The 16392-nt window shown below is 35.6% G+C and overlaps 1 protein-coding gene across 4 annotated transcripts in view; it reads right to left on the bottom strand.

Annotated features, from left to right (window-relative positions):
• Positions 1-258: 258 nt before the first annotated feature.
• LOC145668489 (uncharacterized) overlaps positions 259-16392 on the bottom strand; it is a 64704-nt gene continuing 48570 nt past the window's right edge. For 2 of the 4 annotated variants that reach the window (XM_081736434.1, XM_081736432.1), the window contains exons 3-4: positions 4830-5041; positions 259-3263 (exon numbers count right to left, since the gene is read on the bottom strand). In XM_081736434.1, coding sequence (XP_081592560.1) covers positions 3154-3263; positions 4830-5041 — 322 coding nt within the window. In that variant the 3' untranslated portion in view covers positions 259-3153. The remainder of the gene's footprint in view (positions 3264-4829; positions 5042-16392) is intronic. The other 2 variants (XM_081736435.1, XM_081736433.1) reach the window with 1 other exon arrangement.

Here is a 16392-nt window from a genome sequence, read left to right as displayed (position 1 = left end):
TTGTGTGTGTGTTTTCATTTGAAGTGCGGTCCAGAGTGCGGAGTGGCGCACTACACGCTCACCACGGCCATTTGTATTAATATCCATTGAATATTTACAACTATTCCTTCAATTAGCTATTCTATAAAATTGTGAACACTCATTAAGCTAAATGAACTACTCTATTAAGATAATAATAACAGGTGGTGTGTAAGAAGACGTTATATGTGTTTAACTATATGTTGGTTTTAACAATTGTTTAAATAACATTCCCAGTAATACAATTTTAATTCTTTATTACATTTTTATTTGGTTTTTCATATGTATATACATATTTATCAACTCAACAATGACAATAACAAATTCCAAGTGTATCACCTAATATTAACACAATAATAACAAAAAGTATTCTACGAAACAAATTTAAATAAATCTGTTATTTAGACAACACAGTAAGGACACATAACAGTACATATCCACTGTACACAGATGTTTAACAACTTAAAAACTTACGGCTGTAGATTATATATTGAAAAATATCGTGATTAGTTTAAATCTTGGAATGACAAAGGTTTTTGAAAAAAATTTCAATTTCATTTGTATAATTTACAGCCACATTATAGTAAATGTGTAACACATAAACTAATTCTTTTAAGTGGTGTTTCCATGTTTTTATACATCGAATATAATTAAGAACAAAGACTTAAAATGTCGGTGTAGAATGTAATGTCACTGGGAATGAGTCTATATACAAACGAAGTCAAATATTTCATTTTTTAACTCAAATTCTATTTTCCCTATAGTTGCATTCTAATTTATTCATATATAAATATGACAAGAATCTTTCAAAGAATTTCAGTCAGGCTTTTCACTGGAATTAATCTTGAAAGATAATTACTGCAAAAGTAAAATTTAGAAACAAATTTTATACCAGTGTCCGTGAATATTCCTGTTAACAGCTTTCTCACATTTTAATGATAATCACACAAAGTAGAATTTACTGTATTACAAACATGCTGTCCGTAATGACCTAACAGAACTTGAACAGGAGAATCTCTCAAAGGCATATTAAGGTACAATCCAGAAAAATTGAAGATCGTCGAACAAGTATCTTAATGTTCTTAAAAAATATGATATATAATAAAAATATTAAAGACATTTCAGGTAATTCTTGCAAGATGTTTAAATAGCTTCCTATTTTGTACAAGATTGAAATAAAATTTATATACTAGGCTGAATACGAATTAACATCCAACCTTGATGTTTTTCTTTTTTAAAAAATGTATATAGTAAAAAAGGGAGTTAATCACCATATGATAGAGAATGCTTCATATAGGGTAGTCACATACAAAGTTATGTATCGGAGCTCCCCATGCTGCGTTTATTTTCACTATTGGACACTGATTGATAGCCGAAAGCTTTGAATGAAAATGTTTATAAATGTGACACAAGATTTAATGAGCGAAATTCAAATTCTATTGCTTTCAAGACAACAATGAAGGGTCTTGAAATAGTCCGACGATTATGCCCTTTAGGCTAAGAAGACGGATGAATCATGAGAGTGGGTGAGTATGAATTATTTAATGAAATGAAAATGTGGGAGAACTCTAAGAAAACCGATGTTCACTACAAATTCGTATGGTCTGGGGTCGAATCAGGGACCCACTTCACAGAAGTAAGCGCTCTGCCACCATCTCCATAAGGATTTTGATTATATAATTTTCATTTAGTATTCTTGTTCAAGTATTCCTTGATCGTGCACGGACGACAATAGGGATTCCAGTTATTTTGATATGACTGTTAGTTTGCATTTTCTATATTACATTTTTTGTCAAGTATAAAGGAAATTGTATTAGTTTTAAAGTGAAGTATCACACAATCAGTAAGTTGTCTTTTCTTATAATACTCAATTTGCTTTTTAAATTAAAATCAGTAATTATATTTTACTCTAGTTTTTATTATCTACTGTATAATAGACAATTCATATTTGTGTAAAATTGGGTAAAGTGTTTTTCTTACTCCATTATTGGAAGTTAAATGTAACAACACATACACACCTTGCCCCTGATAGAAAAGTATGTTTTCGTTTAAAATTTTATGCTAGTAACCATCATATTTAAGTTTCTTCTGCTTCACTATCAAATAAACATGTTTGAAATTCTCCACTGAAAGACCTGGATTATAGTTATTAGTTTCCACCTATTAGTATTTCTTCGAATTATATAGGCCTGAAAATATCCATCTATATCTTAATTCAAGTTAATATTATATATTTTAAAAACTAATACGTCATTAGGTCAGAGGACGTTATGACCCAACATGGAAGACGTCAAATGACTGCAATCATTTATATTCCAGAAATTCAAAATTATCACTGGTTTCAGTTAGATCGTTAAATGCACTACGTTTGTTTGTTTAAATAGAAATTCTATTGGATAAGGACCCAATTATCAAATCAAATGAGTTATCCTGTTATGATCAGTGATTGCAAACTTTGGTTGAACACTCAATTTTGGAACGAAATGTTAAATAATGTGTAATGACATATTTAATAATTGTTGGCGAAGCCTGTGATTAAGTTGCTTTTAATGACTACTACTTTGCTATATACTTTTTAATAGTAATTTTGAATGCAATTCCTTCTTAAAAGTTGAGTAATAAAAATAAAATTGTGATAACTCATTTATGTCCAGAACTGTTTTGTTACCGATTTTTTAAAAATTGTTATACACATATTTTAATTTCAACTTATCACTTGATAAGAGTTAGAATTTCCTAGTTGTTGTTTCTCATTTCCAGTAGGTAATATTGTAGATGAGTCATTTACGACCTCTTGAATAATCATACAGTAGATGCTTGTTAGGAGTCAGTAGCAACCCTTTGGCAACACATAGGTTTCAAAACATCACACTAAGCATTTTGAATTTTGTAGACAGATATATAAGTAACAAGATGCAATCAATTAGAAATTCAACCTTGCTTCTAGAAATTATAACTGATAAATCTTCAGCATTAATTCTCAGTATACTAACTAAACTCCTTGGAATTACAACCTACGTTGAAATATTTTATATCTTTCAGTTAATTGAGATACCTGTTCGTCAAAAAAAAAAAAAAAAAAAAAAAATCACACATTACTCATTGCACGAATCACGAAAACGACTGGAGACAGATTTAATTGTTCATATTATCAGCTGTTAAAGCAAGTGTAGTCAGAACACTACGCCTATTTGGGTTGACACCAAGGTTCTCCCAGTTTATCCATGAAAGTCTAGCTGTCAGATCTGGAATAATAATAATAATAAATTTCACAAAACGAAAATGTGTAAAAATTTAGCACAAAGACAACAAATATGGTTAACTATTGTTACAAACGATCTTGTGGTCTCGTCTTTGGTTCGGAGGTCGGGATTTGATATCCAATAGATGTAATTCGGATTGAATGTTACACTACAGATCTACATCTCATAAACCATTGTGACACTTTAAACACCAAGGAATTATGACGCTTCAAATACTAGTAAGAACTCAAGCTGTAGCTATCTTACCAGAAGTGCATCATTCATTTGAAATACCATCCAGGACAAGTAATAAGTATTATTAACATTAGAAGACAGTACGACTTCAGAATGTTTTATTATCATAGTATATTAAAACAACTCTGTTACTCAATGTTATCACAATGGATTTTACTTAAAAATTACTGTGTGTATATATATATGGTGAATTTGATGAGTTTTTAAATGTTTCTGTAACTAAACTTACAATATTCAGATATCGAAATATATATTCGTGCAAAATTCAAGCTATATTCACGTTTTTGACCTTCAGAAAGAGAAGCTTTTTTTTTTTTCCTGTTGGCTCTTTTGTTTTTAATTGAAGTATTCAAAATTTAACAAAGAATTTTCCTCCAAGAAGGAAAATTTTCCCGGGCTTCCCCTGAAACGTTTCTGAAGATAATATACAAAAAAAGCTATTACAATAGTTAGCTGAAATAATTTTTGATAAATGTGTTTATGTATAATATACGAAAACATATAAAATAATACCATACTATCGTCAACGTAAATAAATTCTTAAATCCTAATGGCTATTGTTAACTAACAGTTGTTGTTTTGTCACGTTTATCATTACCATTTTATATATACGTGATATTTTACAGTAGACTAAGATGTTAAAATATATATGTGTGTTAATATCTAATGTAATCCTTATGCAATAGTTTTATGTGCCATTTGTGAACAATTGTAGAATAAAAATGTTCCTATACGACGCATAAAATCTTAACCTAACAGTTGTTTTGTTTCGACTATAATTCATCCACGACGATGTGACCGCTGCAGAATTGGAAGCTAAATTTTTAAAAAAAAATCTATAATGAGCTATTGCATACTCATATAAAGGGGTCCGTTGTTAGAATTAACCTACTCTTTTAACTGGAAAAATTTAATATCGCATTACTACCTAGATATATGATAAATAAATAAGTTCCAACAATTGTAATAGCACAGATCATCAACATGGACAGGTTATATGAATTAATCAACGTAATTAATAGTTTTGTAATCTTATACTGGATAATTTCTTATTAACACAATGCACATTTGAAGTTCTTTCAATTGATTAATTACTCCTAATTTAGTTCTTAAGAAGTGAAAAATTACATAGTAAATTAAGATCGTCTTGAAGCTATAGGCCCATTTATTTGTTTCCAATTATCAAGATACGAAAATGAAGTGTCAGTATAATTCAATGCACAATTTATATATTTCATATAAAAATATGGAAGTAAAAGCAAATCCATAAAATCTTATTAATCTACAATTACTGAAAAATAATTAACTTCTTACCACTTGTATTCCATTCCGCTCGTTCTGCTTTGATTTCACCTTTCAAGCATTTCTCAACATAAGTAAGAGGATCATAGTCTGATACGAGAACTTCTCGAAGTAAAGCAATATAAGCAATTGCGAGTCGTAACGTGTCTATCTTGGAGAGACGCTTCTCGTAAGGGAAGGTGGGGACGTGGACCCTTAACTCATCGAATGCCGAGTTGATGCTGCTGAGACAAAAGATCCAAGAGAACGTCAACTAGTTGTCAATCTTTGATAAGAAAGCTACAGAAATTAATAAATATGAACTACCTAACAACAAGCATTATATATACAACCCTGACATAAGTAAATACATACCCTCAGGACTTGATTCGTGGGAAACACGAATTCTAACAGCCAAGGTGTGTGACATATATAGTGGTGTAAGTATGTAGTAGAAGTTACACCGTGACTAGCAGACGTAGATATAAGGAGCTGGTGGGGTTTACCCGAGGTCGCATAAGTGGACCTTGGGAGTATGATAGAAGTCAGTGCAACATCGGTGCTGTGTTGTGTATCTTTAGTGATTGTTAACAATGTTATAGTGTATTTCAAACTATTATCGCTGAACGGAAAGAATGTATAGACCAAAAATCACATTTAACTGGATTAACGCCAGCCCAAAATGTGCAGTCGATCGGGGTACGTGAACTCACCCATCCAAATATGCAAATTGAATCGCCTCCATACCTACTATTGATCGAACTTCTCGGGCCTATATGGTTAGCGTACATCTCCTTTTTGCAGAAGACCCACATTTGATTTCCTGTGGGAGCTCATGTGGCTCAAATATAGTGTCGCTGCTGAAAGGAACGCTAAACTCAAACTCAATCCAACCCACCGTCGATCACTAACACATCAACACAAAGTGTTTTGCAATATTTGGATAATGCAGAAATGTATCGACGCTTCACCAAACAAATAACCACAAATGGCGGATACACAATTGGGCCGCCACAAAGTCAACATGCCACAATACTTTTGAACCATGTTCCTTTCTCTGAATTTGCTAATTCTCTCAGTCAGCGATCACAGTGAGCATTGGAACGATTAACATACCACGATTGTACCATCCGTATGGTGATACGCGATAGAGGGTGCAATTTGGAAAGGTGGTCATAGTAACTTCATATTTTGCAGTTACAGGATACCATACAATACATGGATGTCTTAGGACAAAGATGACCACCTGCTAGAGGCAAAATGAGTTTCAAATTTCGTGGCCTGGATAATCCTCGGACACGAACTGTATTGAAAATGTGTGGTATCTCCTACAACTAAAGTTACTCAAACGGGTACACAAATAACAGTTACTTAAGGCACTCAGCGACGAATGGTATCCCCTGTCATAGAATACCATCGATGACTTACTGGATACCATGAAACCAAAGCAGGATTTAGGTTTGGTGGGGCCCTAAGCTACTGAAGATAATGAAGCCCTTTATGTATCCAGATGAATGTAGAACCCTATATACACAAATGAAGAACCTAGTGATATTTTAGGAAGCAGTTTAGCAGAAGGGGCCTCATTACTTATATCATAGAGCCTACACAAACGAAGCACTGTTGCTATATGTAGATTTCATTTTATTTATTGTTTTTCTCATACTTTGGAAATGTGCATTCAATTTTTTCTTAATTTTTGGGGCCTCCAGGAGCGTGGGGCCCTAAGCTATAGCTTGTTTAGCTTATACGTAAATCCGGCATTGCATGAAACGTAGGATTTTGAAGTTTTACTTGCTGTGCACTGGTACGCAGCAATGTCCATGGGTTTACTTTTCGGATACTTACTTACTTATGTCAGGGTAGTATTTTGTGACTCAAAAAGAAATTGCCACATTTGAGAACTTCTACAGAAATACCTCTATTATCGTATTTCGCCAAGTTTATAATGTAATATCAGAATTCCAGTTAGTGTACTCTAAATTCGAATTATCACGGCCACGAGTTATAGCCACTATACATGAAATCAGAATTACGTTTAGTTCGAGTCACCACACAATAAAAGAAAAAAAATGCTGTATTAGTTCAACACAGTGGCTTGTGTGTTAAATTTTAATACATTTCTGGTGCTACTTCAACTCACCAGATTTTGGAGTAAACTGTTAAAATGTAGTGGTAATATCAATTACCTGACATGGTAATTTGTAGTATGGAATGATTTTAGTAATACACTATTGTTGTTGTTTTATGTATCGTTACCAAACAATAACGTTTACAAAAACATTTTCTTTCTAATTAAACAGAAATAACTATTATGAAGGATAAAAATGTATGTGGCATAAATATGTGTAAATGATTACGAGGAATGGAATATAGTCGGCGGAAAAGAGGAACATAGTGCACTTTAATGTTTGGAGTTGACAACCATTCTTGCTGAATAAAAGAGCATTGGGAAATGAATGTCAATGTAATCATACACGTCATTGAATGTGTTGAAATACGCAGAGAACCAGGGACGGATCCAGGGCAGACTTTTAGGGAGGGCGGTGGGCTGTAATACTGCTACTTAGAGCTACTTTTAAGAGCTCCAAACTCTGGGATGGGTTTTATTTATATACAAAAAAAGAAGGTTGTTAGTTGTTAGATATCCAGTATAAAATGGCCTCTGAGCTGTATCTGGTGATTGCTAAATAAATAAATAAGTTTCCTTTTCTGGGGGAGGGCAATCGCCCTCCCCCCTGGATCCGCCCCTGCAGAGAACAAGTGTAGGAACATCGAAATCAGATTGCCATTGGTAGCACTTGGTGTATAAATGAAAAGAAAACCTTTTCTTTTTCCTATTTCCGCCTTTCTTGGTTCAACCCACTTGTTTCTTTAAGACAACAATGATGTTATTTTCATACTGCAAATGAATACCGGCCGTGTCAAACTGGTAACGCCGAGTCTGTGTTAACAGAACACTGGACCTTTGGTATTACAATTACACGTTAATATGGTAGTTATGCTGGGACCACTGGCCTGTGTAAAAATTAAGTTGTGTTAATACCATCATAGAAATGCATTCTTCAGAGAGCACACTTGTAGCGGTTCATTTGTCATCCGCTGGCGCATGCTCCCCACTTACCAGCAAACTATCCACCTTTGCATGAAGTACTTGTAAATATTTATTTTCCCTTATGTCTCGTTATATATAAAGAAAAATAAAAAGATTTTTTTCTAAATGCACCTTCGGTTCTTTACTTAATACTTTTAACACATTTCTTTTGAGCTGAATTTAACTAATATATTAGAAAAATCTTTGACAATGATAACATTATTTATCCTGGTTACTACGGATTCAATTATTGTGTTGTTTTTTTTTTTTATTGCAACATAACTGCGATATTGAAGGTATTCCAGTATTTTAATTGCTAGTAAATAAAATACATTGATTTCTGTGTAATCCAGCCGTCCACTATTTCGGCCCGTTGAATAATTTGGCGTTTTCTGGGCAAATTCGAGAATGGAGGGGTGGGGGCACGTCACTGCAGGTCTCCTACCCAGAGATCAGTGTTCTTTTCATTTATTTATTTCGTCTCGTCTGTAATAAGAATATGTGCTGTACAGTATATAAACAGTAGTTCATGTTATTCAAATGCCTTTTTGGGTTAAAAGATCCAATATTTCAGGAAGAGATTTTCTTGTAGGCTTTATATCTGGAGAACTACATACAAAAGTGTATCAAACTGAAGCTATCACTTAACTCAGTATGGTGTGCTTATTCTGTTAAAGAAAATACGAAAACTCGATTTAGGGCCCGTTCAAAAATTTGGGGGCCTCTAATCCAAAAATGCATCAAAAGATCCAATATATTTCAAACATTTTCTTGTACGCCTTATGTCTGGAGAACTATATATAATGTAGCAAAACCCAAACTACCAGTTAACTCAGTATGATGTGCTTATTCTGTTAAAAAAAGAAAGAAAAGAAAAAAAAGAAATACGAAAACTCGATTTAGGGCCCGTTCAAAAATTGTGTAGCCCCTGATCCAAAAAGTAATTATTGACCAAGATCGCAATCTTTTGATGTATTTTTTGGATCATTCCTAAAATTCTTGGCCAAGATCACAATCGTTTGATCATTTTTTTAAATCACTCCTTAAATTCTTGTTTAAATTATCTTTCTGCAGTTTGGCACTGCTTGGTCCGATATCGGCCGGAATAGTTAGAGTGTAATATACTTCTAGTAGTACATGTATTGCTGTTTGTGAAAATTGCAGTACCAGGAAAGACATTTCTGAGTGGAACTAAGTTGATATGCATATTCGTTATATTTTAATGATCACAATTTCAGAAATGAAGAACAATCCTTGAAAAATCAGTATAACATGAAGCTTTCCCGTGATGCAATTAAAACCTCTAAAGGTCGTGGCATCGAATCCACACGTCATCCACAGTTTGCTGGAGAACGTGAAAAGCAAGATGTCGACTAACTACGTCCCACGTAGTTGGATATGTCACCATAGAGGCTAGGAAGTACTGGGGTTACCACCGTCCGAATCCAAGGAAAATGTTCCACGTAGCCCTGTCAGGACTGTAATAGTTCTTGACTTTTATATTTACAGATGAAATTGATGACTATTATTATTATTATCATCGTTATTGGAGCGTCTGCACGACAACAGTTGCACGAGTTGAGTTATGAGGCTCTCGACCACCCACCATACTCGTCCGACTAGGCATCTCGAAGACTTCTTGCACGAAAAATGCTTTAAAAACAAAAACGATCCAAAAGCCGCCTTCATCGGCCCCAGAACTCCGGATTTCTTATGCTACCGCGATAATAAGCTTGTTTCTCGTTGGTAAATAGGGTCTATATGTTGATTGTAATAGTTCTTATTTCGACTAATAAAGTTTTGTTCAAGCTGACTTATGACTGTTTAAAGATGACAGTTATCGGGCTCAATCCTATCCCCAAATAAATTTGTTAGTTTTGCGCATTCAACGTAACAACAATAATCCGTTTTACCATTTCTAAGAATTTCATTGATTTTCCCATTTTTCAGAAATAATACTGTATTTATCAAATTTCATTGTATGTAAGAACTGCGTTCTCTTTTTCTTTCTTTCGTCTATTCTACTCTTCTGTTTCTTTTCCTTAGTTACTTTCTTTCGTTTCCCCTATCATACTTTCGACCGTTGTTAGTTCTGATTGAAGCCGGTCATCAGTAACACCAAAACTGAGAGGAGCTGATAACTCCACGCCGTAAGCCTCGGTTGACCACCGATGGGCAACTAGCAACATCTCGCCAAACATTGGCGGCCCCGCAGGGACGATCCGCGGTGGGCCAACATCCGTTTTGAAAATTATATCATTAGCGGCCCACTAACGGCAGAGAAACAACGAAACACCGGTGACTATGTTTGTGACTCTTAATCTCTTGAACCGCTCGACCGATCTCGATCAATTTTTTAACGTAGATGGGATTCTGGCCTGGAAGTGTTTTCAGCTATTCACTTTGACGTTAGATCTTAGGGGGAGAGGAGGAGGGGAGTTATAAAAAATAATTAAAACTTAATAACTCTTGAACCAAATGACCAATCTCGATCAAATTTTAAACGTGGATGAGATTCAGGCCTGGATTTTTTTTTATCATTTCACTTTGACGAAGCAATGTAGGCGAGGAGGAGTAGGTGGGGGAGATATGCAAAAATCAATATAAATAAAAATAAAAGTGACTAGTTTTGTGACTTAATAACTCTCCAACTACCCGGCCGATATTAACTAAATTTTCAACATAGATGAGGTTCGGGACTGTAAAGACTTTTATAATTTCACTTTGATGGTAGAACCTAGGTGTGGGGAAGGGGAGGGATATATATATTTATAATTAAATAAAGCTATATAACTCTTGAACCACCAGACCGATCTATTTCAAATTTCCAACATAGAGACATATAGTGTTGCCACGAGACGAGACATTTCTCGTGTCTCGTCTCGTCTCGTCTCGTAAACTAGACGAGACACGAGACGGGACAGAACCCTCTTAGACGAGACACGAGACGAGACAGACTACTTGTCCCGTCCCGAAAACGAGACGAGACACGAGACGAGACGGGACGTCTCGTGAAATGTCTCGTCTCGTCTCGTGTCTCGAAAATGAAAGCGCTGGCGGGAATGGCCAAGATTGAAATTGCCAGTGGTCATATAGATTGCAAAAGGAAAATCCCTTTTTGAGAAAACATGTTGAAAAGCCTTCATAGAAAAGTGTCCTCTGTCTGTTGAATGAAACAATCGTGATACATGAGCTTCCAGGAATATCATCCTTAATGTCTTGTCCCCAATTCCCCTTGCTGTAAACTGAGGAATTCTTAATTTTTTATTTCTGGCTGGAATGATGACAAACAAAATCAAAGACAGAGAAGATTTTTACAAGGTCAAGAAACCGAACTACCACCACCATCTATTCAATTCGAAAACTGGGTAAGGTCTACACTTGTCTTTATTCTCTGGTGGCGGTATTCTTTTTGCTATATGAACCGAAAACGGCAATTGAAGTATGTCATCTTGCAACTAAAATTTTGTCTTCTCTCTCTCTCTCACACACACACACATAAAAACACACTTTTACCATTTTACCAATGGCTCGCTTATTATACAGCAGTCATGTTGTAAAATTCACCTCTTCGTTTGGAAGGCGGGCGGACGACAAAAGAAGCAAAGATATTATCGACGAACCCTTCAAATTGTTTGCTTTCAGCAAATTTATGATACTAACAATAACACTTTAGGTGAAGAGGCTTTACAGGGGGACCTTCGTTTTGTTACGCGGAAATGTTTGATCTGACCAGAGTGCGAAATTGCCCTCTGCTTCGAGAGGAGGGGAATACTTCCCTTTCCTAGTGAATAATATTCATTAGGACCTGAATTATCTTCAGAAATTGTTTCTTACAGGCGCACTAAACCTCTCGAACTTGATAAGTGTAAAGAACATTTGGTATAATATTCATGGAACTCCGTTGAAAGCAGAAAATATCATGAGAATGATCAAAATTCGAACATTGAAGAATATAATTAACAGAAAAGAAATAGGATACCCAAACCATGTTTTTAAACTTGCTATAAAATGTATATCCTATATTTTTACTAATTCCTTACTCCCATGAAAGTATCCTGGGGAGGATATTCTCTCCATTTTTTTCAGACTGAAATCCTTTTATCCAGTACGATTTCCCCTCCCCTGACAGTATGAAAAAACAAATGTTGTTAAAATCCATACACATGACCCTTCCGGGACTCAACCCGGGACCTTCAAGCCGATGGTCTATCGCCGCAGACCGCTCGGCTTGGTATGAAGATGTACGTTGTATGATTGGGAATAGATCCCGACAATATAAGGAACTTTAATCCAAAATGGCCACCCAAAAATCAACTTTTTTTTTAGCCATTAGCTAATCTGGGTGTACTGTCATGAGTTTGTTGCACAAACGGGGCAAGCACCACATAGTAGCACACATCCCGCGGTTATGGGAACAGATTTGAACCATGGAGATGAAGACTGGCCCCAAGCATTCTTTCGTCCGATGTGTCGTTCAGCTCCCATTACTATGGCACTTTAAGTAGAGCTTAGTGTGCAGTAACATATAAAATTTCAATCAAATACTTTCAATTACTCAATAAAATTATTTGGTTCCGAGCTTTAAAAAAAATGCAACAAATCTATATATGCTAAAATGGAAAGTAGTTTTTGGATTGTTATGGGTTAACACTGTGAAACGTAAAGGCTGAAATATATGAAATCAGAGTGTACATACATATCTATCTCTCTATTTATCTATATATCTCTCCATCTCTCTCTCTCTCTTTCTGTATATATATATATATATATATATATATATATTGCAATTTATCAATCTCTGTAACTTCAATATGTTTCCTGTGCAACAAATAAGCACATTCTCCCTACATTATTCGTATGGAAGCAAGGCAATCCGGTTTAACTTTTCTACCGACAAAACTTTACACACTGGGCGTGTGAGATATCTATCTATCTATCTATCTATCTATCTATCTATCTATCTATCTATCTATCTATCTATCTATCTATATATATATATATATATATATATGAATATATATATATATATATATATATATATATATATATATATATATATATATATATATATATATATATATGTATATATATATATATATATATATATATATATATATATATATATACAGACACTATAAAGCAAGTGGGCTGATAGTATACGATAGTGTCGGGGATGATGACACCTTTACATCGAACTTTGCTTGTCGTGTAAACATTATTTAACATTAGTGTCTTCATCTTCGACGTACCTATGAGCAATTTACTGTATATTCGTGTATTGAAACTGGTGAAACAAATTTCAATGTTTTAGAATGGAAAAAAAAAAGAAGCCAGGGTCGAGAAGCCTCAGACAACTAACAGCAGAGATATATTATCTTGTAAACTATTTGTCCTTGCCTTGTGAGCTTATTTGAATTTATTTTTAAGACCTTTAGGCAACTTTGGCCGAATGGATGATGGGAAAATTAGTGGAATGAAGAAAGTGGTAGGATGCTAGACAACTTCGAGAAAACACACACATTCGAAAAATGAAATGAAATCTTTGAGTTTTACGTCCCATGGTTATGCCGGTTAGGCTAAAGGAGATAGTGATGATGAGTAATGAATGAAATGGTGGAATGAAAAAAGTGGGAGGAAACGGGAGAACCCCGAGAAAACTGTGTTTGTCCACCACAAAGTTCACTTGGCGCGGCTGGGATCGAACCCGAGACCCCAAGCACCAGAGGTGAACGCTCTACCACTGAGCCACCGCGGTCCCCACACACATTCAATGTTTGTCCACCACAAAGCTCACATGGCACTAACCGAGATCGAACCGACTACCACATACACCAGAGGTAAAGGCTTCACGGTGTAGCTACCGTGACATTTCTTGTCTTGTGTGTTCTGGGTAATACTTGTAACTTACAAGGGAAGAGAGGGAGATTATACATCGAAGTGGAAGATGGTTTATATACCAATCGAAAGCACTAATGAAGCCTATTATAAAACTGTAATAAAAATTTTCCGAATACATATACTATGCGAGTTATATGGATATATAGAGTGTCCAGATAATCCGTTACCACCCCTTGAAATCGCAAACGATAAGACAGATGCCAAAACTCGAAAACATGCGTTTGATCATTTAAAAGTACAACGTATCAAAGCGAAAATTCTTGTCACAAGGCCACCCGCAGTGTACTGGGCGGGGTCCAACTCAAAAATTACAAAAGGTAAGGGGGTCAAGTTGCATATCGTTCGAAACTTCTTGGGAAATGAAAGAAGACGGAACAAGTCTCAATACTCTAAATTTACCTTGTGCAAAACGGCGGCCGGTCAAACTGTCATTTCCCAAGAAATTTTGAACGATATACTGCTTGACCCCCTTACCTTTTGTAATTTTTGAGTTGGATCCCGCCTGGGACTCTGCGGGTGGCCCTGGGACAACAATGTTTGCTTTGATACATTGTACTTTCATAATGATCAAAAACGTGTTTTCCAGTTTTGGCATCTGTCTCATCGTTTGCGATTTCAAGGGGTGGAAATGGATTTTCTGGACACCCTGTATATTCATATAACTCGCATAGTATATGCATTCGGAAAATTTTTATTACAGTTTTGTAATAGGCTTCATTAGTGCTTTCGATTGGTATATAAACCATCTTCCACTTCGATATATAATCTCCCTCTCTTCCCTTGTTAGTTGTATCTTGATTAGCATGGTGCAACCTGCTACATTTTACTTTCGTTCCCATGGTATGCTGCTACATTTTTACGAGACAAAACGAGACGAGACGGGACAGAACCTCTTGAGACGAGACACGAGACGGGACACGCACATTTTTTCGAGACGAGACGAGACAGCCTGAAGTCTCGTCTCGTCTCGTCTCGTGGCAACACTAGAGACATAGGTTCAGCACAGAGATGTTTCTTGTATTTTCACTTTGACCGTAGACCTAGGGGGGAGGGTTAGGGGAGAAGCTTAAAAAAATAAATAAAAATAACTCTTGAACTACCCGACCGACCTCTATCAAATTTTCAACATAGATGAGGTTCGGACCTGAGGCGATTTTTGTTATTTTACTTCGGCGGTGTAATGTAGGGGAGGGGAAGGTACATGTAAAAAATAAAATTGAAACTGACTGTCTTGTGACTTCATCACTCTTCAACTATCTTACCTATCTCGATCAAATTTTCAACATAGATGAGGTTCGGACCTGACCTGAGATGTTTTTTGTCGTATCACTTTGGCGGTGTAACTCAGGGTTTGGGGAGGGGGAGAGACATTTACAAATTATCGAAAATGACCAACATCAGTGTCGAATTTGTGGTTTTCGGGTTCGCTGAGATGAAAGAGACACTTCCGTTACGTTCCGATTTCGTATATAAAAATCATCGAAAATGACCGATATTAGTGCCAAATCCATAGTTTTTGGGGTCGCTGTGACGAACAGGGACACCTCCCGATGCTGTTTAAATCTAAATTCAGCCACGCAACATGAGGGAGGAGGAGGGGAGAGAAATATAAAAATCATGGAAAATGACCGGTATCAGAGAGCGCTTCAGTAGTAGTAAAAAGTGACTAACGGAATATATTGTTATTTTTTCTTGATTTAACCCAGCGAATTGGGTAATTGATGCTAGTATAAAATAGAAGATCTAAATCAGCATTTCTAAATCTTTCTGATGACTAAATCCCTTATAGCGGCTGTTAATTCTCCGCAGTCCAATATCGTTTAAAATAAGATGATAAAGTACAATTTCACAATACTAAACGTGATATTCATGACAATGCATTACTGTTATAAATGGAGACATTCAGAAACAAACTATCATCAATTGCGCCGATCCTGGGGGGCCAAGGGAGCCTGCCCCCCCCCAAAGCTCATGTGGACCCCTGCATTGTATTTATGCATATACAATATTTAGCATAATTTAAATTCAATTTGTCTTAAAACTCCTCATATATATGCCTTCTGCATCTGAATGCCCCCCCCCAAATTTACAGAGAAATCGGCGCCCTTGGCTATCATACCAGTTAGATCTAATATTATGAATTCAACATTCATTGATGGATCTTCAGCCTTTTGGTAGTGTTATTTTCTTTCGTTTGGTATTCTATTCTCGACTGGTTGAAGCCTAGCTAATGTATATTACAAATATCCCAGGTGTGAGTAAGACAAGGTAAAGTTTAATGAAAATAAAATGCCCCCTTTCAGTACCTTGCGGCCCCCTGGAGAACCGAGGACCTCCGATTAGGAAACACACCTGTATAATTTAAAATCCCTCACTTTCCTTTTAGCAATTAGATAAATATGATTCGCTCTTCACTAGAAGGACTTATATTACATTATTATGAAAAAAGGCTGTTGATACATTTCTTTTCCCCTCCCGTTAGCTGCATGAACTGTGCCTATATTTTGCTTTGGAAAGGTGGCAACCCTAGAAAGTAGCATTATCCCTTGAAAAAGATTTGTGCATCCGTGATACATCTTGCTAGGCAATGTCCTCATGAAA

Source organism: Thermobia domestica, chromosome 13 (assembly GCF_964235325.1).
Source record: "Thermobia domestica chromosome 13, izTheDome1.hap1.1, whole genome shotgun sequence".
NCBI lineage: Eukaryota > Metazoa > Arthropoda > Insecta > Zygentoma > Lepismatidae > Thermobia > Thermobia domestica.
The sequence above is the reverse complement of the archived record's forward strand: the minus strand, read 5'-3'. Positions and strand labels throughout refer to the sequence as shown.